General features: G+C 44.0%; 1 protein-coding gene and 2 long non-coding RNA genes across 5 annotated transcripts in view; 2 read left to right on the plus strand and 1 right to left on the minus strand.

Annotated features, from left to right (window-relative positions):
- Positions 1-7,752, minus strand: part of LOC107990134 (uncharacterized) — a 15,395-nt gene extending 7,643 nt beyond the window's left edge. The window contains exons 1-6 of one of the 3 annotated variants that reach the window (XR_003053075.1): positions 7,683-7,752; positions 6,668-6,795; positions 6,028-6,096; positions 4,612-4,762; positions 3,305-3,428; positions 2,168-2,361 (exon numbers count right to left, since the gene is read on the minus strand). This is a non-coding gene — a long non-coding RNA (uncharacterized LOC107990134). Of the gene's footprint in view, positions 1-1,860; positions 2,362-3,304; positions 3,429-4,611; positions 4,763-6,027; positions 6,097-6,667; positions 6,796-7,682 lie in introns of those variants that run through there. The other 2 variants (XR_001761677.2, XR_001761675.2) reach the window with 2 other exon arrangements.
- adcy8 (adenylate cyclase 8 (brain)) overlaps positions 1-17,962 on the plus strand; it is a 20,661-nt gene extending 2,699 nt beyond the window's left edge. The window contains exons 2-17 of the mRNA XM_017042138.2: positions 4,637-4,786; positions 5,118-5,248; positions 5,994-6,105; positions 6,445-6,572; positions 6,660-6,818; positions 7,285-7,555; positions 7,647-7,747; positions 7,860-8,061; positions 8,497-8,586; positions 9,009-9,181; positions 9,310-9,388; positions 10,511-10,669; positions 12,213-12,359; positions 12,666-12,758; positions 13,139-13,253; positions 13,338-17,962. Coding sequence (XP_016897627.1) covers positions 4,637-4,786; positions 5,118-5,248; positions 5,994-6,105; positions 6,445-6,572; positions 6,660-6,818; positions 7,285-7,555; positions 7,647-7,747; positions 7,860-8,061; positions 8,497-8,586; positions 9,009-9,181; positions 9,310-9,388; positions 10,511-10,669; positions 12,213-12,359; positions 12,666-12,758; positions 13,139-13,253; positions 13,338-13,837 — 2,610 coding nt within the window. The 3' untranslated portion in view covers positions 13,838-17,962. The remainder of the gene's footprint in view (positions 1-4,636; positions 4,787-5,117; positions 5,249-5,993; positions 6,106-6,444; positions 6,573-6,659; positions 6,819-7,284; positions 7,556-7,646; positions 7,748-7,859; positions 8,062-8,496; positions 8,587-9,008; positions 9,182-9,309; positions 9,389-10,510; positions 10,670-12,212; positions 12,360-12,665; positions 12,759-13,138; positions 13,254-13,337) is intronic.
- On the plus strand, positions 10,679-11,531 carry LOC112488709 (uncharacterized). Its single transcript, XR_003053076.1, has 2 exons — positions 10,679-10,815; positions 10,857-11,531. It is a non-coding gene; the product is annotated as an uncharacterized LOC112488709 (long non-coding RNA).
- Positions 17,963-19,136: the final 1,174 nt, after the last annotated feature.

Genomic DNA, 19,136 nt, shown 5'->3' on the forward strand with positions numbered 1-19,136 from the left:
TCCCTCCTTCCTTCCCTCCTTCCTTCCCTCCTTCCTTCCTTCCCTCCTTCCTTCCTTCCCTCCTTCCTTCCTTCCCTCCTTCCTTCCTTCCCTCCTTCCTTCCTTCCCTCCTTCCTTCCTTCCCTCCTTCCTTCCTTCCCTCCCTCCTTGCGTCCTGTGCCTTGGCAGTAAAAATGCTGAGTCACTGCTGCCTGGTCTCAGAGTCATGTGACTCATGTGACAGACTCCAATCACATCTTGTGTGGTTGTAAACACAGACACTGAGCGTTAACACCGCTGTCACAAACAATCCCATCATGCTTCACTCCAGGCAGACTATCAGCTCACCCGTGTGAGGACTGAAGCAGCGGCGGCTGTGAGCGCAGGGGTTAGGGTTCGAGTCCGGCTGCTGGTCTCGTGAGCCGAGTCGTCAGTTAAACCTGAACCTTTGACCTGAATTTTCACTGCAGGGGGCGCTGTGGGTGAGTTCAGCCTGAGGTCCAGGAGGAGAAGGAACGTTCTCCTCGGAGCCTCTCAGAATAGTCTGCCGTCATCGATCGTCTGCTGACTGAGGCTCAGGTATCGACTGTCACAGCTTCTAAAAAGCTCTCAGTCTCACAGAGGAACTACAGTCTGGTCCTGGTCCTGGTTCTGACTGCATCCACTGACAGATGGACAGAGGCTCAGTGTGTGTAAAATCAGAGATTTTAAACATAAAATATATACTGTATATCTCTGATTTTCTCCATGGTAAAATATATACTGTATATCAGACCAAAGTCCATGGAGAAAATCAGAGATATACAGTATATATTTTATATTTACGTACAGTATATATTTTATATTTACATACAGTATATATTTTATATTTATGTACAGTATATATTTATATACAGTATATTTTATATTTACGTACAGTATATATTTTATATTTATGTACAGTATATATTTATATACAGTATATTTTATATTTATATACAGTATATTTTATATTTATATACAGTATATTTTATATTTACGTACAGTATATATTTATATACAGTATATTTTATATTTACGTACAGTATATATTTATATACAGTATATTTTATATTTACGTACAGTATATATTTATATACAGTATATTTTATATTTACGTACAGTATATATTTTATATTTACGTACAGTATATATTTATATACAGTATATTTTATATTTATGTACAGTATATATTTATATACAGTATATTTTATATTTATATACAGTATATTTTATATTTACGTACAGTATATATTTTATATTTACGTACAGTATATATTTATATACAGTATATTTTATATTTATGTACAGTATATATTTATATACAGTATATTTTATATTTACGTACAGTATATATTTATATACAGTATATATTTTATATTTACATACAGTATATATTTTATGTTTCTAATATAAAAGTCTTTCACCTATTCTTCTTTATCCTCCTCACCTCCTCTCCTTTTCCTCTCTTTGTTTCTATTTTTTCCTCAATCTTTACTCCTCCTCACTTGCTCTTGCCCCCCCCCCAGTGTGCCCCCCCCGCTCGTATTTTTGTCCTCAGTCTTCAACACTTCCTCCCTCCTGTTTCCTCCTTTTCCCACTCTTTTTCCTCCTCCTCCTCGTGTCTCCTTGTCGTCCACCTTCCTCATGCTCCTCCTCCTCCTCCTCCCCCTCCTCTCTCTGTCTTTTTAAGCCCTCACACACAGCTGAGCAGTTGTTGCTGCAGTTTCCTCTTTTTCAAGGTCAAACTCAGCCTCAGCCTCAGCCTCAGCCTCAGCAGCAGCAGCAGCAGCAGCAGCAGCAGCAGCAGCGTCTGCAGTGAGGAGATAAGGCGGCAGCAGCAGAGAGGAGCAGCAGCTCAGCTCCTCTCTGCTCCTGTCAGGCGGTGGTGTGACTGTGACTTTGAGGTCGTACAGTTTGACATCATCTCATCTTCTCCTCCTCTTTTTCTCCCTCTTGGTCCATTTTCCTTTCAGTCCTTCTTCTCCTCCTCCTCCTCCTCTCTCGTCTTCTGCCGTTGCCTCCTTTTCCTCCTCCTCAGTCTTTCCCTTCTTCATCTTATTCTCTGCTCCTCCTCGTCCGGTGGTGGAGATTCCTCCTCATCATTACCGTCCTGTGGGTTAGGCTGAGGAGGTCAAAGGTCATCAAAGGTTAATGAGCTCAGACTTACCTCAGGTCACGACACCAGGACCATGTGACCAGAACCCTGTGGTCAGTGTTGCTGTCCTGACCTGCCGGTGGTCCGGTCAGTGAGCTGTGACTTCACTCTGGTCCTGGTCCTGGACCTAGTCCTGGACCTGGTCCTGTGAACATCAGCCAGGTTTCTGTGCTGACAGTGATCAGAACCTCCTGCAGGTGAAACATCTGCTGGTAAAGGTCAAACAACAAAGGTCAGGGAGTGGGGGGGGGGCGCTCCAGAGAAATAACTGAACCAAACTGTGGACGTTAGAAACCAGAAACACCCAAACTGTGGACGTTAGAAACCAGAAATGTGACGGTAAAAAGAAGAATACACACACACACCCAGAGGTGGAGGTGGAGGTGGAGCAGAGGTCTTTTCCTGCAGCACAATTAAGACACTGTTGTTTTTTTAATCCGCTCTCAGGAGACTATCAGCTCTGATTCAATTTGCCCCACGCCCCCTAGAGGCCTCTCCTATTCCCAAGGAGAACAAAAATGAAAAGCGGCCGTTGATGGTGGCAGCGGCAACGTCTAGAGGTGGAGGTAAGAAGCAGCAGCAGCAGCATCATCATCATCATCATCAGCAGCAGCAGAAACAACGTTAGCGTCAGCGTCAGCAGCATTAGCTGTTCAAGAAAAGGTGGAAATAATCAGATAACACTGAGACTGTCGCACTTTTTCAGCCTCTAGGTGGTGCTACGCACCAGAGCGTTGTTTTGTTCAAATGTTCAATGTGTTTTTTGTGTGTGTGTTAGCAGCAGCTACAGCGCCCCCTGTTATCGATTATCCATCAGTAGACTTCCATTAACTCACATTCACACCTACGGTCGGTTTAGTGTGAACATTAAACTAATCTCCGATCTCCACGTTTTTTGGGAAGAACCTGGAGAACCAGGAGCTGAGGCTAAAATCGCTCCTTTTCTCTATGAGGTTTGGTGTGGGAGAGGGAGGGCGTTGCAGGCTGGAGGCAGATCAACCAGGGGCTAAATCCTGATTTATTTTTAATGTGATCCTGGTCTGAAGTGTTAGATCACTGTTGTGCTCTGGAGCCACGTGTTGATCTGTGAGAAGAACACGATGGTTCTGTGGAGCGGAAACAAAGGCTGCTGCTGTGTGAAACATTTACCACCGTGTCCGGTCGGACTGCAGCCCAGTCCTGAGGCCCGTGGGTGTGGTCCACCTCAACAGGTCCAGCAGAAGCTCCGGCTTCTCTTTTTCTGGACCAACAAACTTCAGGTCACACCACGGTTCTAAAGAGTGGAGGATAAAAATAACCACATGAATTTAACCAGGAACAGCTGAGAGTTAATCAAAGGGACGCTAGCTCAAAGCTAATGACAAAGAATGATGCAATAGTTTGTAACTGTGTTGTAGACTAACACACAATCACACACAGAGGGATTAATTAGACACAAGACTGAACCAGACTGAACATCTGCTGCCTGTGCTTTAAACAGCACTGAGATGGTTCTACAGACAGGGTTTTACCATCGGTCTGCAGTGATGAGAACTTTGTCCAACAGTTTCTTCTGGATTATAATCTCAATTAGACAAAGATTATAATATTTTTAATTACAGTGTTTAAATCAAATTTCAGATAAAAAGAATTGTCTTTTGAGCCAGGAAGCAGCCTCCATGGACTTTGGTCTGAACTAAAATCTCTGATTTTCTCCATGGACTTTGGTCTGAACTAAAATCTCTGATTTTCTCCATGGACTTTGGTCTGAACTAAAATCTCTGATTTTCTCCATGGACTTTGGTCTGAACTAAAATCTCTGATTTTCTCCATGGACTTTGGTCTGAACTAAAATCTCTGATTTTCTCCATGGACTTTGGTCTGAACTAAAATCTCTGATTTTCTCCATGGACTTTGGTCTGAACTAAAATCTCTGATTTTCTCCATGGACTTTGGTCTGAACTATGAAACGTCAGTGTCTCAATAATCTTGAAGTGGATGAAATTTAACACAGATGTCAGTACATTAAACGACGGCTCATAAACACACACACACACGTCCTTCCTGTCATGATTCTTTACCTCAGTGACACGCCGTCACTGACACACACACACACACACGTGTGTGACTGAGCGTGAGGTCATGTGTTCCTCAGACAGACCGTCTGTTCAGACCACCTTCAGTCACGGTCACTCACACTCTGCCGTCTTTGGACTAAAACACAGTTCTCTAGTGTTTGTGTTTTTCCCTCCAGACAGAACACTCTGCAGAACAAACTATTTACGACCTTCAGTATTTATACATTTATGTTCTGGATGGGCCCCTCGATGCCCCGAGAACAGGAACAAACCCGGGCCACGCCATGATAGAACCGTGTCACCAGTTCAGCCACCAGCTCCAGCCAAAGGCCACAGAGAAAATGAGCGACTTTGGCCGACGGAGGTGAAGACTTCAGTGAACCTGTGGATTTGACCCACCTGTTGTCTCTGTCTCCCCCTGCAGGTGGCAGCCCAGGCCATGCTCTTCATGTGTATGAACACCGCCGGCATCTTCATCAGTTACCTGTCGGACCGCGCACAGCGCCAGGCCTTCCTGGAGACGCGGCGTTGCATCGAGGCTCGCCTCAGGCTGGAGACAGAAAACCAGAGACAGGTGAGTGACAGGGACGTGACGGGGACGCAGACACAGCTTCACTCTAACGCCCTCTCCAGGACATTTGTAAATCATCAACATCTTTTTTTGGAATGACATTCTTTCTCACCTACTCCAGTATGAGACCCCCCCCCCCCTTTACCTATCAGACCTGAAAACAGTCCATAATAACAACCTTAGCTGGTGGACTGAGCTCACAGAGAAACAGACGCCTCTGGTGTACTGGCGCCCCCTGTTGTCAGTGACAGTGACATCAAAAAATGAAGAGTTTCACAGTTCATAAACCTGGGTATTTGGTCAATTTTAAAAAGCGAGGTTTCTGTTCCCGCAGGAACGACTCGTGCTGTCTGTCCTCCCACGCTTTGTGGTTCTGGAGATGATCAACGACATGACCAACGTGGAGGACGAACACCTGCAGCATCAGTTCCACAGAATCTACATCCATCGCTACGAGAACGTCAGGTGGGGGTGCACTGACGTCACTTCCTGTTGCGACACATCACACAATGTTTATGGGCACTGGACGCTTCCAGTGCAGGAACCAGTGCCGAGAACCACAGAAAGAACTGAAAGAACTGAAAGAACGACGACCTAATGATTCATGTTGTATCAAGAACACTGCATGTTTTTATTAGGATTGTTGTTGTTGTTGTTAAAGGTGCAGTCAGTAATGAGGGACACAGTTGGACAGAGCAGCCATCAAGGCTCAACAAAGCTAACACCCGCTAACACCTGCTAACACCCGCTAACACCCGCTAACACCCACAGCCTCAGTTCTCCTCTGAGCTACACCAGCAGATGTGAATCTTTTCACTGCCATTACTGCCATCTGCTGGGTCTATTTTTCACACATCAATATTTCCTTTAGAGGGCACTGTCATCAGAGAGGAAAAATCAGGAAAAGAGAAGGTAGAAACAAATACGTCCTGTCAGACTCCAAAGAAGACTTATAAAATCACCATCATTTTAAACCGTTAGTTTGGAGTGGATTCAGTTCAACAGAGAAAACAGTTCACGTCACATCCAAAGAAGACTTTTAAAATCACCATCATTTTAAACCGTTAGTTTGGTCCGAAAACAACCAAAAAAAAAAGAGAGCAGAGTGGATTCAGTTCAACAGAGAAAACAGTTCACGTCACATCATGTCAGTAGTTGATCTTTTTTTTTTGGCCTGGATCAAAAAGTGACATTTCCATATTTTATTCAGCATTCTTTTCGCAGATGTTAAAGGCTTCACCAACCTGTCCACGACGCTGTCGGCTCAGGAGCTGGTCAGGATGTTGAACGAACTCTTCGCACGCTTTGATCGCCTCGCACATGTGAGTGTCAGAGAATAAAAACGTTAACCACCCACACCAAAGTCCATGGAGAAAATCAGAGATTTTAGTTCAGACCAAAGTCCATGGAGAAAATCAGAGATTTTAGTTCAGACCAAAGTCCATGGAGAAAATCAGAGATTTTAGTTCAGACCAAAGTCCATGGAGAAAATCAGAGATTTTAGTTCAGACCAAAGTCCATGGAGAAAATCAGAGATTTTAGTTCAGACCAAAGTCCATGGAGAAAATCAGAGATTTTAGTTCAGACCAAAGTCCATGGAGAAAATCCTCTCACTCTCTCACCCTCTCACCCCCGTCACCACGTTTCTCTCCCCCTCTCAGGAGCATCACTGTCTGAGGATAAAGATTCTGGGTGACTGTTATTACTGTGTGTCTGGACTTCCTGAGCCCAGACCGGACCACGCCCACTGCTGTGTGGAGATGGGCCTCAGTATGATCAAGGCCATAAGGTACGAACAGAACCAGCAGAGTCAGGACCTTTGTGAGTTTCAGAGGAGGAAGTGAAGTTGTGAAGTTGGAAGTTGTTTAATTTTCAGATACGTACGATCGCGCACCAAACATGACATCGACATGCGAATCGGGATCCACTCTGGCTCGGTTCTGTGTGGAGTACTGGGTCTCAGGAAGTGGCAGTTTGATGTCTGGTCCTGGGATGTGGACATCGCCAACAAACTGGAGTCAGGAGGAATTCCAGGGTGAGGAGACGAGAGAGAGAGAGACGTTTCATTATTATAGCAAGAATTCACGTCAGTTTAAAAAACATTTTAGGCCAGAAAGAGAGACAAGAATATGGCTAACATTTAGCCACACGGCAGGGCCTCATTAGCAAGTAATATGATTGGAATTTAACAACATATAACCTGATGTAACCTGGAAAATTAGAAGGTACTAAAAGCCTAAAAATTTTATTTAAATTTGCTGGAGAAAATTTATAGTAAACAATAATTTAACCACCAACAACTGAGCAACTAAAAAAAACACAGTAAACATGGCTAAAAGTTAGTAAAGTAGCAGTAACATGACTAAATCTAACACAAAAAGAAATATAAAATATAGAAATGATCAAAGATAATTCTGATAGTCCGTCTGTCTGCGCTAAAAGTTAGCTTCAGCCAGAGTGAGTGACTAAAATAATTGAAACTCCTCTCCGTCCTCCTCCAGGAGGATCCACATCTCCAAGGCAGCACTGGACTGTTTGAACGGCGACTACCAGGTGGAGGAAGGACATGGGAAGGACCGTAACGACTTCCTGCGGCGTCACAACATTGAGACGTTCCTGATCAAGCAGCCAGAGGACAGTCTACTGACACTACCAGAAGACATCATGAAGGAGGCCAGCGGCACGGCCGACCGCTGTGCCGGCAGCGCCACCTTCAACGAGGCCTCATGGAATCCAGAACTGCCCTTTGACAACATCATGGGGAAGCACAACGTAGGTCACACACCAGAGCTGACCCACATCATCAGTTATTTTGGACTGCAGTAACGTCTCTGATCACTGACTCCCTGGTCTCCTCCTACAGTACTCCCAGATGAGGGACGAGGTCTTCAAGTCCAACCTGGTGTGTGCCTTCATTGTCCTGGTCTTTATCACCATCATCCAGAGTCTGCTGCCGTCTGCCAGGTAAAATAGAACCACGGAGAGTTAGCACACCAGCTAACACACGGAGCAGTGTTCCTGTGTGTGAACGTGTGTGTGTGTGTGTGTGTGTGTGTGTTGGTATGGTTCTGTGCAGGATGTTGACGATGCTGATCCAGTTCTCTGTCCTCATCCTCCTCCACTCCGCCCTGGTCCTGGTCACCACAGCCGAGGACTACAAGTGTCTGCCTCTGGTCCTGAGGAAAACCTGCTGCTGGATCAACGAAACCTACACGGCCCGCAACGTAATCATCTTCCTCTCCATCCTGATCAACTTCCTGTCAGCCATGATCAACATTGTGAGTTTATCCCACACATGGTTTATCCCTGCAGTACAAAAAAAAAACCAAGTGATTTCAACCAACAGAGACAAAAGAGACATGACTAAAAGTTAGCAAACTTCTCTACAAAGTGGACATCAAACTTTAAAACACCTAAACGTTGAAAATGTGGTCCACTGCTGCCTCCTGTGGCCAATTACTTTAGCGAAACACTTGTTAGTCAAGACCTAGGTGCTAGGATTTACACAGGAAATAGCAGCAATCGTTAGCTCACAAACCACTAAAGGTTAGCCATGTTGCAAAACAATGTCCAGCGTCTACTGTAAACACACCCAACAGTCTCAATAGTCAGCTAACGTTAGCCAAGACGACGAGGACGACGACGCAGAGCTAGCCCTGTGAAACGTACTTCTGCGTTGTAATACCAACCCAGTGTGCGGCTCTTTTTCGCAGCTGTGGTGCGACTTTGACAAGTCCAGCAACTTCAGGAACCAGACCTTCAACGAGTCATCGACCATCCCTGACGTCTGCTTCTACCCAGAGGTACCGATTCTTCCGCACCTTAAGCTGCTAATAGTTAAGAATTAGGAATTCCAGCTCAGGCTGAGCTAATAGTTAAGAATTAGGAATTTCAGAGGCACCTAGAGGTCATTTATTTTACTGCAGAAATAATGAAAGGGTGAATGAAAAATGATCAGAAAACAGAGAAAAACATTCATCACCGTCAGGAATCGCCTGAGGACGGGCCTCACTGACAGTACCTGGAGCTGAGCAAACCTACATTAGCATAAGTCAACATTAGCCCAGTGGTAGCTACATCCCACAATTGGGCCTCGGACCAGTCTTTGAGCACTGCTGGTCCACGTACAGCTGGATTAGCTCTGGTACTTGTTATGGTCAGTGTTTGTTACTTTAATGTGCAGTGGAACCGATGATTCCATTGGTGCCGTGTTCTTCTGTATCAGTACTTTGTGTTCACCGGTGTCCTGGCCATGGTGACCTGTGCCGTGTTCCTGCGGCTGAACTCCGTGCTGAAGTTAGCCGTGCTGCTGGTGATGATCGCCGTCTACTCCCTGCTGACCGAGGCGTTCTACACGTCACTGTTTGTCCGTTACGACAACGTCCACCACAACACAGAGTGAGTGTCTCCACGTCACCTTTTGGAGTCCATGGTTCTGTGCGATACCATACGATACCTCCAGGGGCTTTCAGGTGAAATCCGATCTGGATCAAACCGGTCCTCTTCTTTTGTTCTTCTTCCAACAGGAACTTCCTGGGAACTAAAGAAACCTCTCTGCTCCTCATGGCCATGTTCCTGCTCGCGGTCTTCTACCACGGACAGCAGGTAAACCCTGGTCCAGTCCTGAACTAACCCTAAGTTAAACCATGGACGTTTTCATTTGTTTATCATGTTAACAGTGCAGTAGCATTTTAGGTCAAATCACTACTGACACCAAGTCAGTACTGAGATCATCATGTGACCTTTCTTAATTCATCAATGTCCCTCGTGTGGAAAACTGAGCCAGATGGTGTTGATGTTACACGGCGCCTCCTCCTGGTTTTCATCACTCACAGCTTTCTGTCTTTTCACTTTCATCTTCTCTCTATGGAAACCTTTGATCCTGTAGTTCAGCAGCAACACACAAAAACCCAGCTCCTAATTGAAGCTCCTTTTGTTGAACCGTGAAAACAGGCAGTGGCTGCATTTTAAACAGGGCAGGGCAACTTTCCTGGACAGGAAGTACAGGAAGTGCAGGAAGTACAGGAAGTACAGGAAGTGCGACAGGAAGTACAGGACGTACAGGAAGTGCGACAGGAAGTGCAGGAAGTGCAGGAAGTGCAACAGGAAGTGCAGGAAGTGCGACAGGAAGTGCTCTCAGTAACGACACAGACATCACCTGGTTATTCCTGCAGGATGTCAATCACAGCCCTTCAAGTGTTTTATCAAGCAGAAAGTTTAGAATCACTGGAGACTTTGTCCTCGGTCATAAAGTCCTCACTCCACTTCTCATGTCCTCCCTCACTTCCTCACTTCTCCTCTCCTCACATGCTTTTACCTCCTTCTTTCCTTTGTCCTTTCCTGTCTTCTACACGCGTTCCCTTCTAGTATTTTTTTCTTTTTTTTTGGTTGTGGGGATTGTGAAACACAATCAGAGTCTGAGTTTCAGAAAAAAAAAAGTTGATGGCTTTTCCTTGATGAACAATAAAGAAAAGCCACAAAGGGAAGGAAACACTTCACAGCCTCGTTGTCATCTTAATCATCGAACATCAGTCGTTAATTAGAAACCGTAATCCCACCTCTGCTCGTCGGAGTTTTTCCAGACGAACAGTGAAGAAATCTGCAGCTGCTCAGCTGTGAAGCAGCAGCAGCTCCTTCAGGTTCTGGGTTCACTCTTCATCTCACAGTCTCTCTCTCTGTCTCTCTCTCTCTCTCTCTCTCTCTGGGATCTTTTTCTCGGACCTGCAGCTGGAGTACACCGCTCGACTAGACTTCCTGTGGCGCGTTCAGGCCAAGGAGGAAATAAACGAGATGAAGGAGCTGCGAGAACACAACGAGAACATGCTGAGGAACATCCTGCCCAGTCACGTGGCTCGACACTTCTTGGAGAAGGACCGCGATAACGAAGTACGTAAAAAGAAGAAACAACACACACAGTCATCAATAAATGACAACAAATGGAAGAGAAAATAGTTAATGGTTTGTCAAATATACAGCAGAACATTCTAAAGGTGGAGTAAGTTAAATGAACAGGTTATATAAAAATGTCAAAGGTCACTAAAGACCACCACCATCAGAATGATAAACATCAAAGGTCACTAAAGACCACCACCATCGGAATGATAACCACAGTTAGCAGCTTAGCCTTAAGTCAGGAGACTGATACATAAATGAACAAACGTCCTCGACTGTTATGGCTCATGACTGGCCCCCACCACAGGCCTGATCACACACCTCCTCCGTTCACGCTCCTCTCCGCCTGGTAACAACAATCATTATCCGTTAATAATGTACGCAGCGATCAGAACCATCCAGCTCTTCCTAATGGATGCATCTTTAATGGCGGTCTTTTTAATTAGGAACAGTCACGGCGGCTGAATGTCATCAGCTCCGCTCTCCTCACATCCATTATTCATCTGCTTCACTGCTCTTTGTTCTGGCATTGACGGCGTCCACAGAGACGGAACAACACACTGACCTGGAGCAGGCCATCGCTGTCCGCTCCGCTGACCGTCCTCATCCGTCCTCATCCGCACGGAAACACAGGACAAACCCGTCCTGCTGCCAACCTTCCCTTCTCTACGCCTCCCACAGGACCGTCAAAATGGGGACGTGTAGCCCCCAAACCGTGGGTGGGTCTGCAGACTGCCTCTGACTAGGATGGGCCTAAACTTTAGAGCTCTAGGCTCGAACTGAAGCCAGAAATCCCTAACCTGAACCCACAATCCTGTCCAGAGCTAACCAACGTGAGGAGACAATAAAAAAAAAAGTAAAACAATCTAAATTCAACTCCTCAAAAACTATGACAAACAGCTCTGAGAATCAGAGAGAGAAAAAAGATGGAGACAGTCAGCTGACACACACACACACACACACACACACACACACACACACAGAGTGTGGTGAGTGATGGGATCAGAGACTTCATTCAATTATTTATATTGACTTTGACTTTTTCTGCCATGACACCTGAGTGAGCCCATTAAGCTCGTTAGACTCGTTAGACCAATTAAACCTCGAACGGTCCTAACCTTAGAGACAATGATGTCACAACGATGATGGAGTCAGGACGCCACGAGGACAAAACATGGTGGAAAAAAGACAGGAGGGACGAAGAGAGGCGACGAAAAAAGACAGGAGGGACGAAGAGAGGGGACAGGAGGAGGAGGAGGAGAAAGAAACAGAGGGAGAAGGAAAATGTCAACGGTTAACACTGCTCCCTAGTGGAAGAATCCGTGTACTGCAGTGGCTCCTACTGCTGACTTTAGCCTAGAATTCAATTGATAAAGTCAGTAAAAATGTCTGAATGTTTCCTTACAGACAGTTGAATGACTGGAGTTTTAATAAAGGGAATAAAGGACTAACTTCAAGGGTGGACTTTCATCCTTGTTGATGGATGGTTGGCTGATGTTTGGCTGCTCTCTGTTGTGTTGTTCACTCACTCCTGCAGGAGCTGTACTCACAGTCGTACGACGCTGTGGGCGTCATGTTCGCCTCCATACCAGGATTCGCAGACTTCTACTCACAGACGGAGATGAACAACCAGGGCGTGGAGTGTTTGAGGCTCCTCAACGAAATCATCGCCGACTTCGATGAGGTCAGACTCGCAATCTCCGAGGTTACAATCTAAATTTTAGAGGGAACGGAAAAAAAAAACAAACATTTTTTAAAAAGAGTTGCTGGAGGAGTGGCAGGTCTAACCACAGCTACTTCTTGATGCTTGTTTTCATTCCAAACATCAGACAAACACAGGACACAACTTCACAGAGCTCTGGTACCAAATATCAACAATAATCGTTCTATTCTAGAACAAAAAAGCTCACCTTCACAACAGAAACATGTCAAACACCAACACTGGACGGTCAGACAAATGAAATGGTACCTGAACGTGTCTCCATCACAGTTGCTGGGTGAGGACCGTTTCCAGGACATCGAGAAGATCAAGACCATCGGCAGCACCTACATGGCCGTGTCTGGTCTGTCGCCTGAGAAACAGGTGAGATCTTCATCTTCTTCTTCTTCATCTTCTTCATCTTCAAGCCTCGGTTCCAGAAGAACCCACAGACTTTGACAGGACAATGGAATGAACTGATAAGGAAACAAATATAAATTAAAGATCAATTCAAATCAGCATTTACCAAATGACAGGAAGTTTAAGATGAGTCCAGATGTCTCACTTCCTTGGTTGTCATCGTTTATGACAAAGAGGGCGATTACAGCAGTCCAGGCCTTGTGGACACGTCTTGTAGTGTGTATGTACCATAGCAGGTGAAGCTAACGCTGCTCCCTGTGGTAGAATAAAATACTACAGACAGGACTCACAGTCCAGGTAGCTTTTTCCCCCAAATTGACACTTTTGTCTTCCGTCCTCCACAGCAGTGTGAAGATAAATGGGGTCACTTGTGTGAGCTGGCAGACTTCGCCATCGCCCTCAACGAAAGCATACAGGAAATCAACAAACACTCCTTTAACAACTTTGAGCTGAGGATCGGTAACGGCTCGGTTCTTACCTTCTCTCATCTTAAAACATAAACAGCTTTTTGTCTAAATTAATCAACTGTTTGTCTTTGAAAAGGCATGGCTCACGGCTCCGTGGTCGCAGGTGTGATAGGAGCCAAAAAGCCCCAGTACGACATCTGGGGGAAGACGGTGAATCTGGCCAGTCGAATGGACAGCACAGGAGTGAGCGGAAAGATCCAGGTCCCTGAAGAAACCTACCTGATCCTCAAGGAGCGCGGCTTTGCCTTCGAGTATCGTGGGGAGATCTACGTAAAGGGAATCAGCGAACAGGAGGGCAAAATCCGCACGCACTTCCTGCTGGGACGTGTGCAACCGAACCCGCTTATCCTGCAGCCACGAAAAATCACCGGGCAGTACTCGCTGGCCGCCGTGGTGCTCGGTCTGGTGCAGTCCCTCAACCGACAGAAGCAGAAGCAGATCCTTAACGAGAACAACAACTCGGGGATAATGAAGGGCCACCACCACTACAACCGCAGGACGTTGTTAGCACCCGGTTGCTCCGAAGTCGGAGCGGGACATCACACGGAAGTAGGTGATAAGACTGAGCTGTCCTGATCCTGTTCTGGATGGTGTGTCCAGGGTTACCACAGATGTTCTTCAGCTCAGAGGAACGGCTCAACGATAACATTTAGACACAATTCAAACTGGTCCAACACTCGTCACCAGGTTCCCGTGGAGACATCTTGATCTAAAACAACGGCCATTTTTCAAGCAAGATCAGCAATGAGGACAGTACCTTGTCCTGTATCAGAACTTGCTCAATGTTCTATGACGTTCAGTGATGAAAGCCTGATCCAGCAGACAGGAGGGGGGGTTGGGACTTAAACGCCTCCCCACAAAAACAAGTTTGAGTTGTAGTAAAAAAAAAAAAATGACAAAAAAAAAAACAAAAAAAACAATCCAGGTCCTCCAGGACTCCTGAGGATCTCCCATTGTGTCAGTGATGTCAGAGTGTCAAGGTGTTGAAGAAGACCAAGAACTCAACAAGTCTGTGAAGCTGTTAAATGACTGTCCTTGTTTTAGGTTCTGCATTTGTCGTGTGACCCGTCAGAACACAAGACAGGGAGTATCACACCCCCTGTTTAAGGACACTACAGTCTTCCCACTGGGGGTGGTTGTCCCCCCCTCTGCCCCCGCCCCCTTCCTTTGTGATCGTCAGATTGGTTAGGATGATGGAAGGTTCAGTACTGCCGTGTTTCCTGTAGCACTAATGAGCGGCTTCCTGATGGAAAACAATCATGTTATTCCCAAAACATTCCAGGACTATCTTATAGCACCTGTGTGGACTGGAAGCTGGGTTTGGTTCTCCAAGGACACTGCAGGTATACATGCACTGAAACTGCAGATCCCAGGTCCGCAGGGTTGTAGTCATTTTTAAGTCAATCAAATGTGAAATAAGCACAAACTCTCTCATGTTGTCAACTGCTTCTTTAAACATCAGGTCCACCACTAGTCCCTCGGCGTTCCATGAAATCCCCCCCGGAAAAAACTGAACTAGACCGCAATAGAACCTGAAGGAGTCCAGTTTGAGTTTATCTGCCCAAAACCCAAGATAGTCTTTGCTAAATGCCAAACTGCCAACTGATTAGCTGTTAAAATCCAATCTTAAAACTCCCGAAGGTAAAACTCAAAGAACCCAGGTCTTCACGTTGACACCACACACCGACTGTGGTCCTGATTAAGTAGTGAAGTTCTACAGAATCTGAACATTTTCCCCCAGGGTAATGGGGTAGTTGAACCTCTGCTGCTGAACACTCACGAGCTTCTCACTCATTTTAACACCAACAAACATGTTCAGGTATCTTCAAAGCTGAAGTACGTCACAAACTATCTATTTACAGGTTGTTGGGTTTTTTTTAGGAAAAGTGAGGATGTACATCCTCACTTTTCCTAAAAAAAAAACCCGTCAGCAGAGACTGTACCAGGGAAGAAAGAAATACTGAGCAACAGGAAAAGTAACCACCACAAGCTAGGATTCATGGATGTGAACAACAGCAGGTTCTGTTGACACCAGGACACGCACAGTCAGTGTTAAAGGGAAAACAGGGGCTGATTTTTGTTATTTTACAATAACAGCTTCAGAAGTTAAAGGGATCATTCAGTTGGAAAACTAAAGCAAACTAAAGAAAATATGCCCTCCCATACAAACAAAAACATTCAAAAAAACAAGTAACATTGAATTTTTAAAAGTCTACCACAAATTGGCAAATCTCATATTTAATTTCTTCTCTATTATTTTTCACTCAAAATTATTTTACAGGTTGAAAACTAGCAACAATTTGTAACTGTGCACAAACTGAACACAGGGGGCAGCGCAGGGGGAAGCAGTGAACGAGCAGTTCCTCTGTAAACTGTAAACTTACGATAGCTAATATTTAAAGAGGCACAAACACATTTCAATGTCACAATTGACTAAAATGTTCTCCATTCAGGTTCAACTGCACCAATTAAATTATCCCCAAATTCTGGCTTTGTTCCTACAGTACGCGCCGTCAAGAACAAACGCGGGAGGCCTGTGTTTGTCGTCATCAGCCGAGTGCTGTTCCATACATGAGACTGTTCCCCTTGATCTTTTTCGTACTTCCCACTCATATTTGTGCTGCAGCCCCACATCCTTGTCCACTGTCCATCTTTGTTTTGTATTTATTTTATATCTGACAATAAAAAGGGTGTATTTTTGTTTTTAAAAAAGAAAACAATAATCGTGTGATTGTCATCATTTATGGTTTGACCAACTATTACATAGCAACGTATCGTACCAAATATGATGAATGTGGTTTCAGGATAAACTTTTGTTATCTTTTCTGACACAGCAATAATTTGGTAATGTCTTTGTTAAAATTACTTGAACTTTTTATTACTTTTTTTTATTATTATTATTTTTCTTATACTGAAAAGTATAATATTCTACTACTGCAATAAAATGTAAACACAAGTGGAAAAAAGAGCAATGCAGCGAAGTTCAAATAAACTATTAAAGAAATGTATATAATATCATGTAAATAAAATGTCAAAACATACAATATACTGCATAAATATAATGCAAATGACGCTAGCAGCAGTTATCGTGACTAATAATACTTAAAAAGGTTTTAGGCCAAAATATATTTGCTCATGTTCAAGTACCATATATGTCAATATAAGTTAAGACATAATTTAAATCTGGCCACATCATTCAGATGCTGACGTTCGCATCATCATCATACAGCTCGAAAGTTACGATATTCGCTAACGTTCACTTCTTAAAGTCTTAAAGTATTTCAACGTAATTTGTTTACTGACTAGTGAGGTTCAAAAATGTAAATGATTGACGTACTCACGGAAGAAAGTTGAAAATGTGGATTACGTCGAGTGCTAATAGAGTAACTTGTTTCCCTCCAACAAGGAAACTCAACACTATGTCAGGTTTACTGATAATATCTGTCGAAACTACTACTTCTAAATACATTTGACATGAAAAAAAAACGAAAAATAATTTGTCGTGAAAAATTCAGACATGTAATAGCAAAACGGAAATGGTAAAAATATGGCTCTAAAAAATGCATTGCTAGTACAAGTGCATGCTAATTCGCGTTAGCTCGCTATTTCATATCGACGAACTTGATTTGAAGTATATTGTGTCAAGTCAAGCACCGTTGTGCGCACCCTGTGTAATAATTAAATACTTTACACTCCGATGTTGGGTCACTTACGTGGTCACAAACGCATTCCGTAGTGTTTTTGGTTATTTTTCTTCAAGGATTTTGGACAAGTCAGGTTGTTTGTATGAACAACATTAGGACCCGCCCACACCGTGAGGGGTTGACTCAAAGCGTGCCTAATTAAAATGTCTGTATAACAGCTCGTCCAACCTGCAAATGACGAAAGAATAAAATTATTTTTCTTGTTCTTGATAATTAAGTCAGAAAATAACGTGTTTTTACTTAGCAATGGAGGCGGATGTTAATTAAAAAATCTGTACTACATGTATTATTTACTTTACTAAATATATATATATATAATTATTTTCCTGCGGATTGTTGCCCGTCAATGTACTGTATCTATTCTTTAAAATCCCATCAAGTTTTGTAAAAGATAAAGAAGATAAAAATGTGTCTCAGTGCATGTATGTGTGCAGTCGCAGCAGCTTCTCTCTGTTTCCAGGCAAAGAGTCTAAAAGCAGCCAATCACAATGAAGCTGGAAGAAACCTGAACCAATGGAGTGTTGGGGAATGTTTCAGCCACGAGTACTGAAGTGCAGGAGTGTGTGAGGACACTACCGTCGTCTAAACCAGTTTAATATTCAGATAAAAAATAGATAATTAATAGAACAATTCACGTCTTCATCAAATTTACTAATGTCGGCAACTGTGGATGTTTTTGTGAAGATGAGGTCACGTGGTCAGTTTTAATATATATGTATATGTGCACAGCTACAAACACTGACCTCAGCTGTTGAGTCTGTGGGGGTTTGAGTCAAATGGTTTTATTAAGAGAGCACTTTATCTCGGAGTTTCCATTTTTCACATTTTATTTCTGTTGCACCATTAACAACTACGTATAATTCCAAATGTGGGTACATTTTTAACATTAGGCTGAGTGGTGGTGTAGAAACATGGGATGGAAGTGACAGTAGCTGCCATGAATCAAGACTGAAAATTGTCATCATTAATTTTTTTTTGTCCCAAACAGTTGTGGCTACATAGTTAGCCACCTAAACATGCACATTAAAAGGAAGATGAAAACCAGGTGATGCTCAATGGTCCTCCAAGGGTTTTTTTTTTTTTTCCTTCCTGGGGTTTGCTGACAGGTACAATGAGGAGAATGTCACGTGTCACATGGAGCAAACCAAAAATCAACGTTAGCATTAAGCGATGAGACAAAATCATTTTGCAGTTGTGGGTAGTATTAAAGTGCCACAGTTACATTAGCAGTTGACGACTGCGATCTTTCAGAATGACACCTGTGAATCCTGTCACTGCGATAACGTTACATTAAATCCTGCAGTTCAGATTGTCCTTCTCTTTGGGTCGGGCGTGGTCCGGTCGGTGGTTCTGAGTCAAATGTAAGAATCGAGAATCATTCTGTCCAAAAATGTTGACACTTGTTTTGGCTCAATTATGTTTATGCATCACTGAAGTGATGTCATCGCTGACGCTACATCACAAAGTTAAAGCTAGTGCAATATTGTCACCATGAATGATTGAAAATCCCAAACGATATTTTTCATTTTTGAGCCTGAAGGGCGGCGGTTGGCAGGAGTCGGTGTTTCCCCAACGTTCATATTGTTTCTTCAACAGCCAATGTAGCCGTTTGGCCAGTACGTTTTAGCACCAGGTCAGCAGAGGTCGTGTTGGCAGATGCTAGGCTAACTGTCGTTCTGAACGATTATCTGGATGGTCCAGACTTTTAGCCTCATTGTTACAGAGAATTATAATTATAACTAACCCGATCGGACACTTTACCAAGTCGAACCGGCGACAGTGTTAGCCTGATGTAGCATTTATACGACCTTGTTCAGGCTGCAGCCGTTTGTCATCTGGTTCAAACTGACCATTTGTTCCAAACCAACAGTTTATCACCTGGATGTTGATCCGAGTTCTTCTGCTGCAGTTTTGGCCGTCAATCCAGACACAGAGTTCAGAGGATCCTCAGCTCGGACCGACCTCTTAAGGTTTTATGTAACAAATGCTGTGGGATTATAGTCGGCCTCAAACCTTTGATACAAAAATCTCCCAAAAGAAACCTGAACATTCTCAGTCGGCACAATCAACCAGGAAATTGGAAAGTGGCAGGAAGTTCAGTGGGAAAAGCAACGACGTCTTGGAATGATGAAAAAGAGATCAAACCACAACAGGAAACGAGGAGAGTGTAG

The sequence above is a fragment of the Cynoglossus semilaevis genome, chromosome 20 (genome assembly GCF_000523025.1).
Source record: "Cynoglossus semilaevis isolate Cse_v1.0 chromosome 20, Cse_v1.0, whole genome shotgun sequence".
NCBI lineage: Eukaryota > Metazoa > Chordata > Actinopteri > Pleuronectiformes > Cynoglossidae > Cynoglossus > Cynoglossus semilaevis.